The sequence below is a fragment of the Typopeltis vanoorti genome, chromosome 9, assembly GCF_054136105.1.
Source record: "Typopeltis vanoorti isolate ZY-2024b chromosome 9, IOZ_Tvanoo_1.0, whole genome shotgun sequence".
NCBI classification, from domain to species: domain Eukaryota; kingdom Metazoa; phylum Arthropoda; class Arachnida; order Uropygi; family Thelyphonidae; genus Typopeltis; species Typopeltis vanoorti.
Window position 1 is genome coordinate 65,275,761 of NC_143557.1, and position 18,110 is coordinate 65,293,870.

Genomic DNA, 18,110 nt, shown 5'->3' on the forward strand with positions numbered 1-18,110 from the left:
ACTAGAATCATTAAGCAGAGCTAAAAAAAAAAAAAGTGTTGTGGAGGGTATATAAGGTGACTAGCAATCTCACAGTATCAGGCAAGAAAGGTAACCAGCATGGTAAAACAGGCAAAATCAGATTATGAGGAGAAACCAACCGGAAAGGCCAAAGGAAATCCTAAAGAGTTCATTCATTATATGACAAGTAAAAGGAAGAATGATTATGGAAGGATAACTTGTAACAAGTGTTTATGGTAATGAGATGAGAGAAGCAGACAAAATAGTTGACTTATTGAGAGACCACTTTGCAAAGGTATATCATCCAGGTGAGGCTATTGCTGGGACAGATGTGACAGGGACTAATGTGAGAACAGAGGTGGGATGAACTGGAGGTTTTTAGGATATTACATAATCTCATTGTAAATACAGTCATGGGATTACATAAGATAACAGCCCATGTTTTATGAGAATGTGCAAGGGAACTGGCAATGTTTCTGAGTATGCTGTTGAAGTCTCAAGCTCTGGCAGAGTCCCAAGGGAGTGGAAAGAGGACAAAATAATTCCCTTGAATAAAAGAGGCTCTAAGGCTGCAATAGCAAATTATAAACCAATTAGGAGTTCCGGAATGGTAGTAAAAAGTACAGAGACAAAGTGGATATTAGATCTGACGTTATTTCAAAGCCTGCATGTTTGTAGACACTATGAAAGTTTCGTAAAATTGACCTGAGAGCTTACAAGAATACAATCCTCTGCATTGGAGTTGTCTTAGTTTGCACTACTTAAAAGACATGAGTGTTGCCAAAGCATCCATATATTTGTCTTTTATCAGTGCATTTTTTTAAGGATTCACTGGCCTGACAGCTATTTCAAACTGGTTGGTTCTCTTCAGAGACCAGGCAGAAACCTTAAGAGAGCAAAAGCTCTCATTCAGTAGTAAGGAATTCAAATGTCAGAGAAATGTATTATTCATAAGTGAACTCTCAGTCGGTGCACAGTAAAAGTACTGAAAAAGTTGGTCAAAGAGAGAATTCAGGATTGGGTGAATAGGAATATGATACTCTATGAGGTGCAGCATAGCTCTATTAAAGGTCAGGTCTGCCTTAGTAATTTACTAACTTTTTATAATAAACTAACAGCTGAATTGGATGAAGTGAATGGCTACATGATGATACCATTGGATTTTGCAAAGGCATTTGACAGAATACCACATGGAATTCTGTGGTATTCTGTCAACAAGTAGTACATGCTGATCCTCCATGTACCAAGAAGTAGTACATGGAGGATCAGAATCCAGGAGAAAGCAGGTGATTAGTAGTTTGCTAGGACCACTACTGTTTATTTTGTACATAAACGATAGAAAATAATTTTAAGGGAAATATTCAGTTGTTTGCTGATGATGCAAAATTGGGTAGGTACTAGTTAATCAAGGCAATGTGAAGAGTTTTCAGGATGATTTAAATAGGCTGTCAGTATGGGCGAAACATAATGGATGTCAGTTTAATGTGGAAAAATGTAATGTTATGCATTTTGGGATAAAAAGATTTATGAGCTGTGTACCACATTGATGGAACTGTACTCCAGGAAATTGATAAGGCTAGGGATTTGGGGGTGGTAGCAGTAGATAGAGATTTGGTTTAGAGGGCATATTTCTAAGATTGAAAGGTAGCGCATAGGATTAACTTGGCTACTGAAGAATACACTAACAAGCAGTGAAGTTGTCATTCCTTTTTATAAGGTCTTAATAGGTCTGCATCTAGATTATGTGCTCAGATCTGGTCACCTGGTTTTTTTTGGGGAATGAGGAAGTGGTAGAGAGGATCCTGAGATGAATGATCAAAATAATGATTGACCTGTGAAATGCTCCCTATGAGATTGTCTGTTAATGAGGTCAAGTAGAGGTACAATGGATACTGCGTGGATAAGTTATGCCTTCCATGATGAACCTGTGACTCCATGGAGATGCCTGTACAACAACAACAACAATAATAATTTTAGCAACTAAAGCTTTTATTAATTTTTCTTTTACTAGAACTTATTATTAACAAACCATAATGTCCATCACTTTTCCTCCCCTCAGCTGTAATACTTCTTGGAGAATATCACTACTTGCCTTCTGCTGATGATGACTTGCACATATGACAATCTCAGTTTGTAAATGTCACTAAATACTTAATATTTCAAATACTACTAATTAAAGCACAACATATGCAATGCTATTCAAAAGCCAATCAGCCACTCAATTTAAAATTCTACATGAAACAAAAAAGTAAACAAATGCAAAAAAAAAAATAATAACTGTGACTACAGCAAGTCCTGCATGTTTTGTGTTCCACTGGTATTAGATAGCATCTCAATTACAAAGCTAAGGAAATGCAGTGAATTATATACTGCAGAATCATATTAACTGAGTATGTGCTCAAAATGGATGACGTGCAGCCTATACAGAATTTAATGCGAAATACTTACAGATTAAACTACTATCTAGAAAAGAAAAAAAAAATTAAATAAATAAATAAATCCTTTAATGCCCTTTATTCTCGAAGAGAAGTATGTGTGGAAGTCAGAAGTCCTTTATCCATAACTAATTTTTGAAGACTAGGGGACAGTCAATCTCCAACCTTCAAGCATTTCTTGACAGTGAACCTGAACTATCAATACATCAAAGCTTCTTCAGAAGAGAGGATACAGAAAACAACTGCCACCATTCCATGGTCCCTAACACTGCTGCATATTATTGTCTGTAACAGTGTGAGTTCTATGGTCAATTTTCTTGAGATCTGAGTTGAAAAAAAAGCCAGCAAAGGTTGGTTGATTGGTAGAGCCTCTGCAACTAATAGCCCATGCAAAAAGTTAAGTTTGAGCGCAGTTAGTAGTTGGAAGGGGACAATTTCAATGCTGTTGGCACACTCTCTCCCTCGATGAGTCTTTGGAATCCCTGGAGATGTCACATAATAATAATAATTTTTTTTTCTGGCCATTTCCTTTATATCTTGATTGTGACATGATTTGCTATGAAATTCAATTTGCTGGACTTTTTCTGTAGTTCATTACAACAAATCATTTTGTTATACTGGTGTCTGCCATAATGCACATTTATTGTATTATAAAAACCCTTTGAGATGGGCATATAACATTTACAGCAGTATGGAGAAGAAAAGCCAAGAACTTGAATACCCTAGTCTGATTCTTCCAAAAAGGATTAAAAAGGTTGAAAACACTCTAAAGGGCACCTCCTAGACAAACAGATGGAGTGGTTTCCTCTCTCACATGCATATAGCCAGTTACAGACTATACAGCAAGGATATTGCATCAACAAGGAATGTTAATGCAATATTCAAATTGCCTTCTCCCATACACAAAACTTCAAGTCTCTTTCAACCTTCAAAATCTCTTCATTTGAAAAACCTTGAGTATACAAGATCATTTTTTCACATGGAATTTTCTATATGGACAGATTGGCCAGTCGAGAGGGATATGCATGTCACAGCACATAAGATATAAAAAAAGCACAAATCAAGACTAGTAGCATATGCAACAGATACATCAAGTAATATTGGCCTACACTGATTAAAATTTTTCATCAGAGCATTAAAAAAAAATCATTGGAAATGTTAAAAAAACCACATCAAAGAATCAAGAAACAAAGTATAATTCTATATCAAATTAGGTCATCATTCATCAAAAGCCTAATGCATGCATTATATCAGATTATATCACTATTCTGTGCAATTTCTGTTAATCTGCTCTTTGTTTAACTTGGTCACTTTTTTTATTTCACTCCTTTTGGTGAAGTGCACTATAATATGTTAAACTAGTAGAGGTTTAACCTCAACAAAAAAATTTTCAACAAACAGTCTTTATTGGAATTCCTTGATATGCGTCCATTCATTTTCATACCATCACATACCTTGATAACCAAAAAAGCTTTTAAAATTATTATTATTATTATTGTACAGGCACATCCATGGAGCCCAAAGACTTATCGCAGAACACCCACACCATCCACATGATCTGTCATACCTCTTCTTGAACCCATTAACAGAAAAAGCACTAACAACTGAATCTGGCCAACCATTCCATTCATTCATAACTCTCCACGTGAAAGTCCTCATAACTCTACTAACCACACTTTTACTCAACTTCCAGGGATGACCTCTTGTTCCACCTCCTCTAGCCAAGAGTGCTAAAACATTTTCTCTGCATTAATCCAATAAAACCCTAAAGGGTAAAGTAACTTAAATGCTTCTAGCATGTTTCCTCTTTTTTCACCTATCAACCAACTTCTGCAGCCAACATACCCTCAATCTATCCTCATAGGGAAAGTTCCACAGGCCACTTACTGTCTTGGTTGCTTGCCTCTGAATCCTCTCCACCACTTCCATCATCCCCAGGAAACTCAGGAGAACAGAGCTGAGCACAGTAATTTAGATGTGGATGTATCAAGGCATTATAAAGAAGAATAACAAATTCCATATCTCTACTTTTGTGTTCTTCATTCGTCAAGTTAATATGCCCTCTAAACCAGTGGTTCTCAACCTTTGTGAGACCGTGGCCTGGTAAATTCTTTTTTATAAGATGAAGGCCCAGTCCCAACAAATTTACTCATAAATACCTTTCCAATTTTTTTTTAAAGTTCATACATTAAACTAACATAAGTATTAATAATCATAAAGAGTATTAGTACACTTATGTATATGGTGTGGCATGTTGACACACATAAAATTACATTTAAATTAGTTATCAATCACTGGACTATTGAAATCTTGTAGCATATTGTAGTTTCCTCAGGCCAACATCATTAAATTAATTTGTGCTGATTTTCACTGACATCCCATTCTGATCACCAAAAATGTATAATATTATTCAGTGTAAAATCAATTATTGTATTATTAAATTGATTTTAATGATGTTGGTTTGAAAAAAAAAACGGTAGTGAGAAAAATATGATTTTAATGATGTTGGTTTGAAAAAAAAACGGCAGTGAGAAAAATATTTATGCATTGCAACTCATCATAGAAGTCAGCTGAGCAGGGGAAGCAACAGAAGGATGTCGGCAAAACACTTATTATCACATACACATGGCAAATATTTATATGCAATGTAATTTAATAATTAAAAATGTATGAATCTCTCGATTCTAAACACTAGTTCCAACACTAATTAATATTCTGAATTTAAAAACGCAGCACATTAACACAGCAATTATAAGTTACTGAAAAAGTTAAACTTAGTTTCTTTTATTACAACTGAGTTTTTGAAGGTTTTAGTTAGGCTAGTGAGACTCCTGTTGATGTTTTCTGTCCATTAGCTTATTAATTCTGGGATGAATTGAAGTGATAGCCAAACGGAGACAGTCAGAAAGTTGCAGGTGGTTCCTCTGTTTCGTTTTAAGTACAGTCATGGCAGAAAATGCAGTTTCACAAAGATATGTGGTGGAAAAACAAAGAAGAAATCTCATTGCTATTTCATGTCAATTTGGATATTCATTTTCCTTCTTATGTAGAATTTTGAATTACTCATAGAATTATAAGTATTTTCCAGTCCTTTGTCCAATGATAATTCAATAAGTTGAAGGGTTTCTTCATGGGAAAGGGCTGTCTCTTTCTATTCAACAAAAGAGCTCATAATCCACATATTTTGCCTCCGGGATAATACTTTTCAAAGGACAACAACAACATCTCAAGTTGTTGTTGTCCTTTGAAACTGAATTCTGTGGGATGCAATAATATCTGAAACTGAATTCTGTGAATAGAAATCATCTGCTTTTATAATATAATCTGAATATGACTGAAACATTTCGTTATTTCTTTCTGCAATCATATTAAGCCATAGTTTGAGAGTTTGAGTTTCTTTTTGAATGATTCGATCTTGTTCCAAGCATTAAATATTATTGTATCTGGACCTTGAAGTTTTAAATTCAACTTGTATATGTAAGAAAGTATGTCACTGAGATATGCCAGCCTGGCTACCCATTTCTTATCCTGGAAATAATGGAACAAGTCACTTTTCTTATAAATTAGAAACAGCTCAACTTCCTTTCGGAGTTCATATAACTCTTGAGAACTTTACTGCGGGACAGCCAATGAACTTCCGAATGGAAAAGAAGATTTTGATGATCAGAGCCCATTTCATCGCCCAATGCTTTTAACAGTCTTGTATTTAAGGTAGTGTTTTTTATATAATTAATAATTTTAGCAGATTGAGACAGGACTTCATTAAGCTCAGGTGCCATATTTTGGAGGCCAGGTTTTACCTATGAATGTAGCAATGCATTGAAAATAAGTTATTGTCTGCCATATCCTTAATTTTAGTGACTAAACCTGAATTTCTACCTGTAAGACATGCAGCGCCGTCAGTACAAAATCCAATGCAATTTTTCCATTCAAGACCTCTCTCTTCAATGAAAACATTTAAAACTTTGAAAATTACACTGCTGGTAGTGTGTGTGTAGGTAATTCTGAAACAATTAAAATGTCTTCCTTCATGTCACTTTCATCATGGTTATATGGTATATACATAAGTAAAATGCTGTTGTTCTGAATATCTGTAGATTCGTCCAGTTGTAATGCAAACAATTTTGATTTTTTTAATTTTTTTTAATGAGTTGCATTTCTGTATCTTATGCAATACTTCATGACAAGCAGCAATCAAAGAAGGCATAATGAGTTCTTCACCAATGGAATATGGTTTTTTACATTTAGCTTGGGAAATAATTTTCTTTTCTATTTTAAGTGCATCTCTTTTATGCATAAAGAATTCAATGGGTTTGTTGAGTAGATAGGAATGTTTTGTGTTGAGATGTCAGGTAAGTTGCGATGGCTTCATAGCTTCATTTCCCAGAACAGTGGCACAAATGACACATAGAGGTCTTGGCAATTGGTCAGTGTGAGGGCATTGTATGAAACCAAATTTTAAATAGCTGTCTACTTACGAGTGAATGCAGACTTTTTCTTCTGTGTGCTGGTAGTTTTCCTCTCCTTTTGTACATCCTGGATCACTCCGAGGTGGATGAATCACTATTTGTTGCGTCACGAACACCTTCAATAACAGATTTCTTAACACCAAAATTAAACAAAGTCCCTTGTCTCTTATTCATATTAAAATTTAAATCTGTAGGCCTATTACTTTTAACAAATCATGGCACTAAGGTTTCGAAACAAGCACTTACACACTGCAATGCAAACCTGTGAAGAAACAGTATTCAGTATTACTAGATTTGAGAACCGGATACAAACTGCCTTGATCTTCAATTTCAGTGGAAAAAATTTTTTATACTACCTTGCTGATTGATCATGACATTTGCAACATAGATGTTATTTCATTCAGTTTTGAGAACAGAGAATATGCCGCCTGTGGTTGTAATCGCTTGCAGGCAATTTTTATGACCGGTCATAAACAGCAGTATTCCCTTTCCCGAATGTTGAAAGATTTCGATGTCTGAAAATTCCTGATCATTCATGAACACTTCCATGTTTAAAAATACGTGGCTTGGTCACTGACATTTGCTACACAGATGTTATTTAGGTGTTCTGGGAGTCTGAGCTTTTCGGCACATTCATGAATATTATTCTCCTCAGAATATTTCCACTATAAAATATTTATTCATGAAAAATGCTTAGAAAACTAAAATGACAAATTCCAGGAAAACCTCTTGTGGCCCAGTATAATTGATGCCAGGACACAGTACAAGGACGTGGTGCCTAGTCTTAGCCCCTCCCTTATGCAAAGGAATTATTTTGCTCTCTTTCCACTCCCTTGTGGAAAAGAATGACCATGGATTCCACTCCCAAGGGAGTGGAATCCATGGTCATTCTTCCTCTTACTTGCCTCGTAAAAAATGAACTCTTTGGAATTTTCTATGGTCTGCTAGGCTAGTTACTTCTCATAATATGATTTTCCCCTTGCTTACTATACTGGTTATCCCTTCTTGCCTGACCCACGTACTGTTCATGAGTTTGCTGGTCACATTTCTCCTCCACAGTATTTTATTTTTTCTTCAGTTCATGGTTAATGATATTACTGATCCATCTAACTGCTACCTGATTAACCCTCTTTACCTTAGGTATACAATTTAATATAGCTGCTTCTAGATGCCTCTTAACTATCTCTCATGCACTACTACATCCTTCTCTTGCAGAGTTTTATGCCATAGCTTCCTCCTAAACTTGTCATGATTACCTGCTTTGTAATTCCACACATATATATCCCTTCTTGACAAACTATTCCTAATGTTTTTACAGTCCCCTTAGTAAAGACCCTGTGGTCACTTTTCCCAATCAGAGGCAATATAGCACCTTGGTTATGGATAGCTCTTCTGATCCTATGATCTGATCCAATACTCTTGCACTCTGAGTCCCCTCCATTACATGCTACCTCTACTAATTATCTCTCAGATGTATATCAATTCCATTTCCTTCCTGCCATGGGATCTCTCTTCCTTCCAATCTATATCTCCATAACTGCAGCCACCCATAATAATCACTTGACCTGCACTCATTATACTAATTTGTAACCATACAAGTGAGGTTAAAGGGTATATCTACAAGTGAAGTTAATGTCTTCCAGATCATCCCTGAAACCCCTCCCCTCTGGCCTACAGCAGCAACCAACTATATATTTTGTTTTATTGCCTTGATCCTCACACCAGATTGTTTTAAATGAACAGTCACTCTCCCTCCTATCTCCTATTCTTTTTGGCTACAATTCATCTGCTATCATTAGCAGTACCTCCATCCCTATTCTATCTTTTCTATCTTTCCTGAAAATACTAAACCCTGTAACTATATCATCTGCTGTTGGTCAAGTCTCACTAATGCCTGTAACTTTTGGTGAAATTGCATGAACTGATGCCAAAAACTCCTTCCTCTTGTTCCTGATACTTCTGGCATGTAGTATACAGAAACTGAAGCATCCCTTTAGGCCCCCAACCACCTTTACTTCCTGCACTAACCAAACTATTCAATATTTTTGCTTGAAAGACTAGATTCCACTCTTTTTGGTCATTCTCACACTCACTTCCCTCATGGGTGCATTCATACACATTCACAGGAGAGCAATTTGGCTCATAGATGATCCTTCCACTCACAGGCTTACTTCAACCTCTATCTTGCTGATGCAGTATTTCAGCTCTGAGTGTCTTCTATAGGTACTTCCATGGTTACTACTCCAGTGAATTGGCAAACATCATTCCTCCATTTGCTGTTCGACCTGTTAAAACAAGAGCAGCAGTGCGCAACATTCCTTACAGTACAACTGCAAACTCATCAAATCTGCTTTCTCTTCCTCATTTATTCTATCTCTGTCCTCTGAAACAGCCTTCCTCATGATGTGCTTCCCAATGATTTCAATCTACAGCTCTTTAAGAAGAATGTCAATAGATTTCTTCTTTCTCAACCCTTAAATGCAACTCACACACACGACACTGATGTGCTATAAGTTCTTGTACCTCTCATGTGTGGGATAAATATATATTTAAAAAAAAAAATCAATTGCTAAGTTTTCCTGAATTTGTGCTTCAGTATACTCAGTGAACAAAGCTCTCTCTCTAGACACCTAACACCAAAACTATTTAAATGCAGTTCGTCAACATTATATAAATTCTTCTTTTCGTCAAACTCATACCATAAGTCTACAAGCTATACATCATTCCTTCTGTACAACCTGCATATTGATTCGTTTTGCTATCAATGTCCTCCTCCTCAAATTGCCTCTATCAGAGCATGGTAGGTGACTTACAATCTTCACTTCTCGCTCTTTATTTTTGCTTTGTCCAACAACTCTTTCATATCCTCCCTCATAGAACACTTCTCATTTCTCAGATCATTAGTGCCAGCCAAAACAATTAGTTCTTTCAACTTAAGTTTTTGCATCTGGATGGCATGACTAATATTTATTTTTAGGTCAGGGAAACATGATTTTGTTATACTTTCTTTAAATACTCCTCTGATCATAGAGTCCACATATGTACTTTTATTCTTACCTTGTTTCTCTCATTTGTTCCCATGATCTCAATATTTTTTTACCTCAGACCACCTGCTTCTCTCTCTCTCTCTTCTTTTTGATTTTGCATTTTGTTCTGTGAAGGATATCATGCAAGCAAGCTATTTCTTATTTAGGTCTATTTTGCTCTCTCCTGTATTTCCATCACTGCATGTTCAATATTAATTCTGACATTAAAATTTTCCATTTTACCATCATTATTGTCTACTCTACTGACATTCATTTCATTCTCACCACCTAACTTGGCACTCACTGTCGAAACACTTAATACACAGTCATTCATCAGTTTCACTCTTCTTCCATAAATCCTTTCATTTTCATGACAAACACATCACACACACACACACACACTTTTGTACAAATCACATAAATTCAACTCATCCAACAATGATATCCTCATTGCCATTGTTCTACCATGCACTCGTGCCATACTAACAATATTGAATTTAAGCAAAAAAATAAATAAGTTTACTTACAAACTAAATAACTCAGTCAATCATACACCCATATAAAACAAAAACTACAATGATATAACCTAATATTATTAACTAAAACATGAAAAATGATTTATCTTTGGCAGCACTAATAACAACACAACAGACACAATGCACTCCTCTTGGTTGATATTAGCAGTCTCAAGACAGCAGTATCAGCAGTAAAAGGATAATTAAGTAACAACGATTTAAAATTTCAATACTAAAACTAACTAATTAATGATAAAATATTCCAAAACCCACTGAAAAGTATACATATTCGTAAAAAAAAAAAAATCCTTATATGATGGATTTTTATTAGACTGTTGATCTGAATTCAGCATATGGAGATATATTAAAATCACCTAAATTAATTTCAATAACAAAAAAACAGTTTTAATTTGATAATCAGTGTTATAATCACCCATGCAGTAAAAGCAATAATTTTAATAATAATAATAATTGCATATATTGCACTTAATAAAATTTTAATTTCATTAATTAATAAAATTTAACAATTTTTGTGATATTAAATATTAATAGCACAAATATTGTTAAAAACATTAATAAGAAGAAAACAGAATACTATACAAAAATCTGAAAAAGGAAATAGATTAAAAAAAAATGCAGATTAGCAAAAACCACATATTTAGAAGAAAAGGCAGGAATGTGTGAAGAAACACACAAAAAACATGACTCCAAGACCTTTTATGAAATAGTTAAAGAAATAACTAGAACATACTCACCCAACCCAGTTTCAATATTGAAAAAAATGGAACCACAACAAGTAGCAGTGAAACAATAAAAGACACATGGACTAATTACTTTAAAGAGACATTCACAGCTGAAGAAAGTATAGATCAAGATGTCTTCCACCAAGAAGAAACTTCTGATGCAAAAGATATCCTGAATGAAGAAATACACACAGTAATCAAACAAATAAAAAATTATAAAGCACCAGGCATAGACAGTATTCAAAAAGAACTTCTAGAAAAATGAGAGGAAAGCACAAGAAATTACTTAAGGAAACTGTTCAACAAAATACTAAAAAAAGGAAATATACCAACTGACTGGAAAACAGGTAAGATCATACCACTCACAAAAAAGGAGATGCCAGATATTGCTTAATTACAGGCCCAATACCCTTCTAAGTCACTGTTATAAAATATTTATCAGGATTATTCAAAAGAGAGTTAAAAATTCCTATGAAGAACAGATGGAAGACGAGCAAATGGGATTCAGAAGTAATAGAAGCACAATAGATGCAATTTTCATATTAAACAGACAAGCAGATCTTATGAGAGACAAAAACAGAAACTCTACTGCCTTTATAGATTTCAAACAAACCTTTGACTCAATAAACAATTGAAGTAAATGAGTTTACTTCAATAAAGAAGTAAACTCATTAAAATTCTAAAAAATAGAGGGTTTGACAAATACTTATTAAACTGTATTAAGAAGTATTATTCAGAAACACAAGAAGTAGTAAAATTTAAAATACAAAAACAGACCAAATAGCAATTAAAAAAAGTTATGCAAGGATGCCCATTGTTGCCATATTTATTTAATTTATATCTAAAAGAAGTAATAGATGAAGCACTACAGATGTGCAAAGGCATAACTATAAATGGAAGAGATATAACACACTTAAAGTATACTGATGACATAGTTATCACTGCAGAGAGCCAAGAAAAATTAGAAAATATTCTGATCAAACAAGTAACAAATATGATATGAAAATCAATTTTAGTAAAACAAAACTATGGTAATAGGAAGAAAAAGGTAAGCAATCCAAATGAAAATAGGAAACAATAATATAGAACAAGTAAAAAAATTCAATTACCTCGGCTCAGTAAGCACCAAAGATCTCGATTATTTCGAAACCATAAAACATAGAATCAATAATTGATGGATAATAATGGGCAGGCTAGAAAAAATATGGAACAATAAAAGATTAAGTAAAGAACTCAAACAAAAGATATATAAAACAATGATAATTCCCACAGTACTTTATGGCTCAGAATGCTGGATCCTAAGGAAAAAAAAGAAAGAAAGAAATGGATAAACTCAATGCTTTTGAGATGAAATGCCTAAGAAAAATCAATAAAACAAACTGAACAGAAAGAAAGAAAAACAAATGAAAAAGTCAGAGAAGAACTTAACTTCAAGGAAACAATAATTACAACACTAAAAAAGAGCCAACTATGAACCTAGAAAGACTATCAAACATATTATTAAATGGCAGAATTGAAGGACAGTCCAGCAGAGGAAGACCAAGAAAAAGATGGATTGACAACATAACAGAAAGCACCCACTTAAACACCATACCAATGTTGTGTCATCTCCTATCCTTAATGTGCCCTTTCTTATCTCTATCACAACTATATATGTATTATAACTCTTACTTCTATCCCACACTTATTTCCAGGTTAATCCTTTCTTATCAATAACACTACTGGCCGAATCCCTGATAAGAGTGGAGCTGTTGTTTTGTGAGACAAAGAAATGTAAATGGCAGATGTCTATTTCTTTGTCTCAGCACTGGTTCTATCTCCCTTTTTAAATTCAGAGAAAATTTATTTGTATACGCTGCGCCACCCTGAATCCTAGGATATACTAAAATGTAGGACCAAGGAGATAGAACACAGTCAGCGTTCACTCTTCTCAGCTATAAATTTACAACTTGCAGTCATGACCTTATATTATACAATTTCCCGCCCTTTTGTGGTTCGTTATATCTTATGAGCAAGTGCAGTAGGATGAAGTACAGGCAATTCAACATTCACATTAAAACAAAACATTTTAATTACGGTTAGAATTCATATATTACACTGAGAAGCACTTAGTTAATCATTCAACTAAATTTTATATACAGCCTTAACACTCATACATAGTTAATTATCCCTTCTCATGAATTTCTATCTTAGAAACATAAATACTAACATTTAATCACTTAGTCTTAATTTTCTACTCTAATCACTTAAGTTTGCTCTTAATACTTATCAAATTCCATTCATAATTCTCTTTAACAATCCTATTCAAATTCTACATATATCTCAGATTTAATTTAGAACATTTTGTAATTCACTCTCTTTCAAAATACATTTTTGAGACACTATTATATTTCTTTTTAAATCTATCAGCAACAGTTCAAAGAAATGTCTCTTAGCACACACATTAAAATCTTCTCATTCAATTCTTTAGTTAGTAGACATAAAGTTTTCACCTTACCAATTTGCTGGATTTCTACTTTGGCCACTTCAATTCCTTCACCAGACAACTACCTTATATGATCGCTTTTCTTCACACTTCCACGGGATTTTTCTATACGATTTCCCTCTACATTTCAACTGGAATTATTCTGTAGTTTTCCACTATCAGGATCTGCTGGGCTTTTATTTCCGACTGGTAAGTTCTTTTGGTCATTCGGTCGTAACTTCCACGAACAAAGGAAACCTACATGGAGGCTCCATACCAGCCGGACTTCCGTGGCACAGGAATACAGCAGCAGGAAAACGTCTAAAAGCCCCGCTCGTAGCATTATATCCCCTTTTAAACACCGCGCAATTTCTCTCTTTCATCATCGATGTGTATGTCATGCTTTCACGCGGCACTTAGCGCCGCTCGTGGAATCCTTTTGTAACTCTCGTGGCGTTACGGTGGAAGGGGGGGAAAGCACCGTGCTACATAACAGATATACTAGTACATTCACCACGTGTCTCAGAAGTCGGCTGTTTCACATTTAGCTGATTTCTTACCCAGCAAATGGTTAGTTATTTACATAATAATTTAGACTAAGCAACTATATAATAATAACACAATGAAATTTCACATTACTAAATAAGATATATAAAAACTAAAGTATGAATTCTATACAGTGCTTCTTTATTTCTGATAAATCATTATTTTCCTCAAGAGAGTGATAACAATGTTAAGTCCTCCGACTTAACAACAGAACCACACAAAAAGACAGCAGACAGAAAGAAATGGCAAAAATTTGTCGTTGAGGAACTCAACCTGCCATGAGTAGAAGAAATATTAATAACATACTGATAATTAATGATATTATACTGTGATTGATACGACATGGTCAAGACAGTGTCAACAAAGCAAAAGAAAGTTATAAAAATATGTAAATTAGGAGGAGGAGAGAATGAAAGTCATTAAACCAAACAACTCACATTTCTAAAGATCAGATTTGTTAATATACCTTCTTAACCCTTACCACAAAAGGCATTATTTCAACTGCCCCCCCCTCCTTCTCTCTCTCAACATCCTTAAAACTACTAAGTCTATTTAATGATCACTAAGCAATGCAATACTTACAAAATAATTTAACATCTGCTTCAGAAATAAGATCTTGAGGCTGAAAAAATATAAATAGAAATTAGTATTTAAAATAGACTCTTGATTTGTTGGAATTATTGTAAAAACAATATATACACAATATTGGCATGGCAGATCAGAAGTCACTATGAGGTCAGTATGTTAGTTTATTAATTAATTCCTTGCATCCCAGATGGAATTTGAACTTGAATTTGAAGTCTTTCCAAATTTTGTCTTTATAATAACCTCAGTTTCTTTTTGAGGCATGTCTAATATACATGAAGAATTACTGCTGAGATTTCCAATGGCTACAAAATGTGTTGCACCAATATACTATATATTTTGTCATTAAAATTTTAGTATATCCAAAGGATACTCAATTAATTTAATTTCTTGAATCAAACAACCCAATCTTACAAACTAAAGATTGGAAACCTAGATATTAATATCATCCATATCTAGATATTACCTAGATATGGATGATATTACCTGAATATCAATATTTTTTCAATCAATTCTTTTAAATTAAACTGTAGTATAACAATGTAATTAGTGAACAAATATAAAAATTAAACAACAAATTATGTCTATTGGCATTAAATCTCAAGGAGAAGGACATGTTCCAACTTTTTTTTTTTTTAATTCTATAGGTTAGGTCTGTAAATAAAGTAGTAAAACATTAAATACTTGTTTTTCAGTTACTTTTAGTGCAATTTAAAATAAATTAAATAAGCATCTCAGCATTAGCTTAAAAATATAACAGTGAGAATGCTCATTTACAATAAGAAAATAAAATTATAAGAATTTACTGAATGGTTATTCACTGCATCTGCAGATCTATCCAATAGGATCCTAAAGAAAAACAAATGAAACAAGGTAATTTTTTTTTTTTTTTCAAATGGCAACCAATATATTTCTCCTAATTATAGGTTACAGGTAGAGGTACTACCTTTGGATCCAACCTAGAGGTGGTAACCTGATCTATATTACCTGTCAAAAATATTAATGTTTTTAACATAAATATTTTGGATTCAATACTAGAATTTATTTATTACTTCCCTTAATGATAAAGACTTAACTCTAAAACAGCGATTTTTTTTTTTTAGGACAGATTTTTTTTAGGACTTATGTTTTAATCTCACAAGCTTTTATAGATTAACTTTGTGATATTAAAAACCATATAAGTCCTAAAAAAAATCTCTAATGCCTTTTGTCATAGGGAAGTGGATGAAGCCATTTTGGCAATAAGGTTGATGGACAGCCAATATCCACCCTTAGCCATTATAGCTGGTCCATGGCTATTAGTAATTTCATATGCATCCAGGAAGGAGAATATGGCAGACAACTGCCACCATCTCACAATCTCTAAACCTAACAGTATATATTATTATCTCAATTAGTGCAAGTTCTACAGTTAATTTTCTTGAGTTGAAGAGTTAAAAACCAGAGTTTCTGGGAGGAAAAAAAAACATAATTGCTTGTGCCAAAGATCAATTAACTCAGGAACTGGCCAGGGAAAAAAAAATGCAACTTGAATCTAATTGTTAATGGTCATTCTTCTAGTAGCCTAGCAACATGGAACAATAACAAAAAAACCTAAATAACACATCATGATATTTAAGTAGTGATGTATTATTTGTTTTTTTTTCCCACCCAATGGTACCACTTCTAAATGCATGCAGAACAGTAAACTTGAAACCTCATAATTTAAGTGAGATATCAAAATAATCCGCCCAAATTTTTTGAAGCTCGCAGTGAATGATGCCAAAAATGGTGGAACAAATGACATCTGCATGTCACGTAGAACAAAAATCAAATGTAATTAACAGCATAGATGTTTCAAGTATAGTTAACTGTTGTGAGTCCAACATATATATGGAACAATAAAAGATTAAGTAAAGAACTCAAACAAAAGATATATAATATATACAGGGTGTTCGGGATAAATTTGACATATTTATAATTAATTATATTTTTCCGTAAGTTACATGTATTAACACACACTTCTCTTCATTTAAAAGTTTGGACCCTTCTTCATTCATATACAAGATGTCAGAAAGGATGGATAGCTGGAACCCACCTGAATCATGGAAGAGAATAACTTGTATCATGATGATTCGTGCCCGCCATCAAAATAAGGATATTACGACTGCTGCCCAATGCTCCCTGAATACAGTAAAAACAATCAGGCATGAACTAGAGACTTGCAATGGTGACTACGAGGATGTAGCAAGAAGAAAGATCCCTAGCAGACGATCTGATTGCGTTCGTACAGCAGAATTCCTCGCAAATCTGCAGGAACAGGTGTTGAAGAACCCTGGCATTGGAATTCGGGCTTTGTTCGTGGAGTTGCTAACTGTAGTCAAGCCCTGGATAACAAGGGTAGCCAATGGTAGGCCGTATGTATGGCAGCAGGATTCGGCCCCTTGCCACACCTCTGGGAAAAGTCAAAAATGGTTGTCTGAAAATTTCTACGACTTCACCAGTCCAAATGTTTGGCCTCCAAACTCCCCAGACCTTAACCCCATGGATTATTTTGTATGGGGCGCAGTTGAAAAAGACACCAATCGCACTTCCAGTAATACAAAAGCCCCAGTTAATGGATAAAATTAAAACAGTTTTTGCGGCCCTTCCCAGGGAGACTGTAGCATCAGCTTGTTCGAGGTTCCGAAGCAGAATTGAAGCTGTGATCGATGCTAATGGTGGTTATTTTGAGTAAATCTTGTTGATAGTATTGTAATTAACTCTGCCTGTAATGTTTTTTTGTCAATTCATTAAATTTAATAGATACAAAGAAGATTTTCTTTTTCCTTACGAAACTGTCAAATTTATCCCGAACACCTTGTATATATATATATATATTCTTCAGCTTCTACTCGGTTGTAATGATACATTTTGAAGAATAAATTTTAAATGACTTTAAACCGAGATAAAATATTAAATTTAATGATAATGATACAACTAGTTTCAGCCTTTTATAACCTTCTTCAGGTATCCATTAAAGGTAGAACACAGTAATAAAAATTGAAGATATAAAAAACTGAGAATTACAGGCAAAAAATGCAACACATAATTGAAACAAAAACGTTGTACTTTTCAAGTCATTCTATCTAACGCGCTATTGTTTGTTGCATGCGTGCTTGCAGGTTCTCGAGAACGCCAGTATTGAATAACTGCAGTATGACTATCAGGGATGTTATAACTCAAATTGCTGTTCAAATGCTCAGGATTAAGGAGGATTTCCCTGGACCCTACGATTTTCCTTTCAAACTCATCACTACAGCGAAAGATGTTTGGAAACGTTATGTTGACGACATTTTCATTATATGG

At 34.1% G+C, this 18,110-nt stretch overlaps 1 protein-coding gene across 2 annotated transcripts in view; it reads right to left on the reverse strand.

The window, feature by feature from the left end:
* The window catches only part of APP-BP1 (Nedd8-activating enzyme E1 regulatory subunit APP-BP1), a 316,563-nt gene that overhangs the window by 49,763 nt on the left and 248,690 nt on the right, over nucleotides 1-18,110 (reverse strand). For both annotated transcript variants that reach the window (XM_090398384.1, XM_090398383.1), the window contains one exon: nucleotides 14,781-14,820. In XM_090398384.1, coding sequence (XP_090254510.1) covers nucleotides 14,781-14,820 — 40 coding nt within the window. The remainder of the gene's footprint in view (nucleotides 1-14,780; nucleotides 14,821-18,110) is intronic.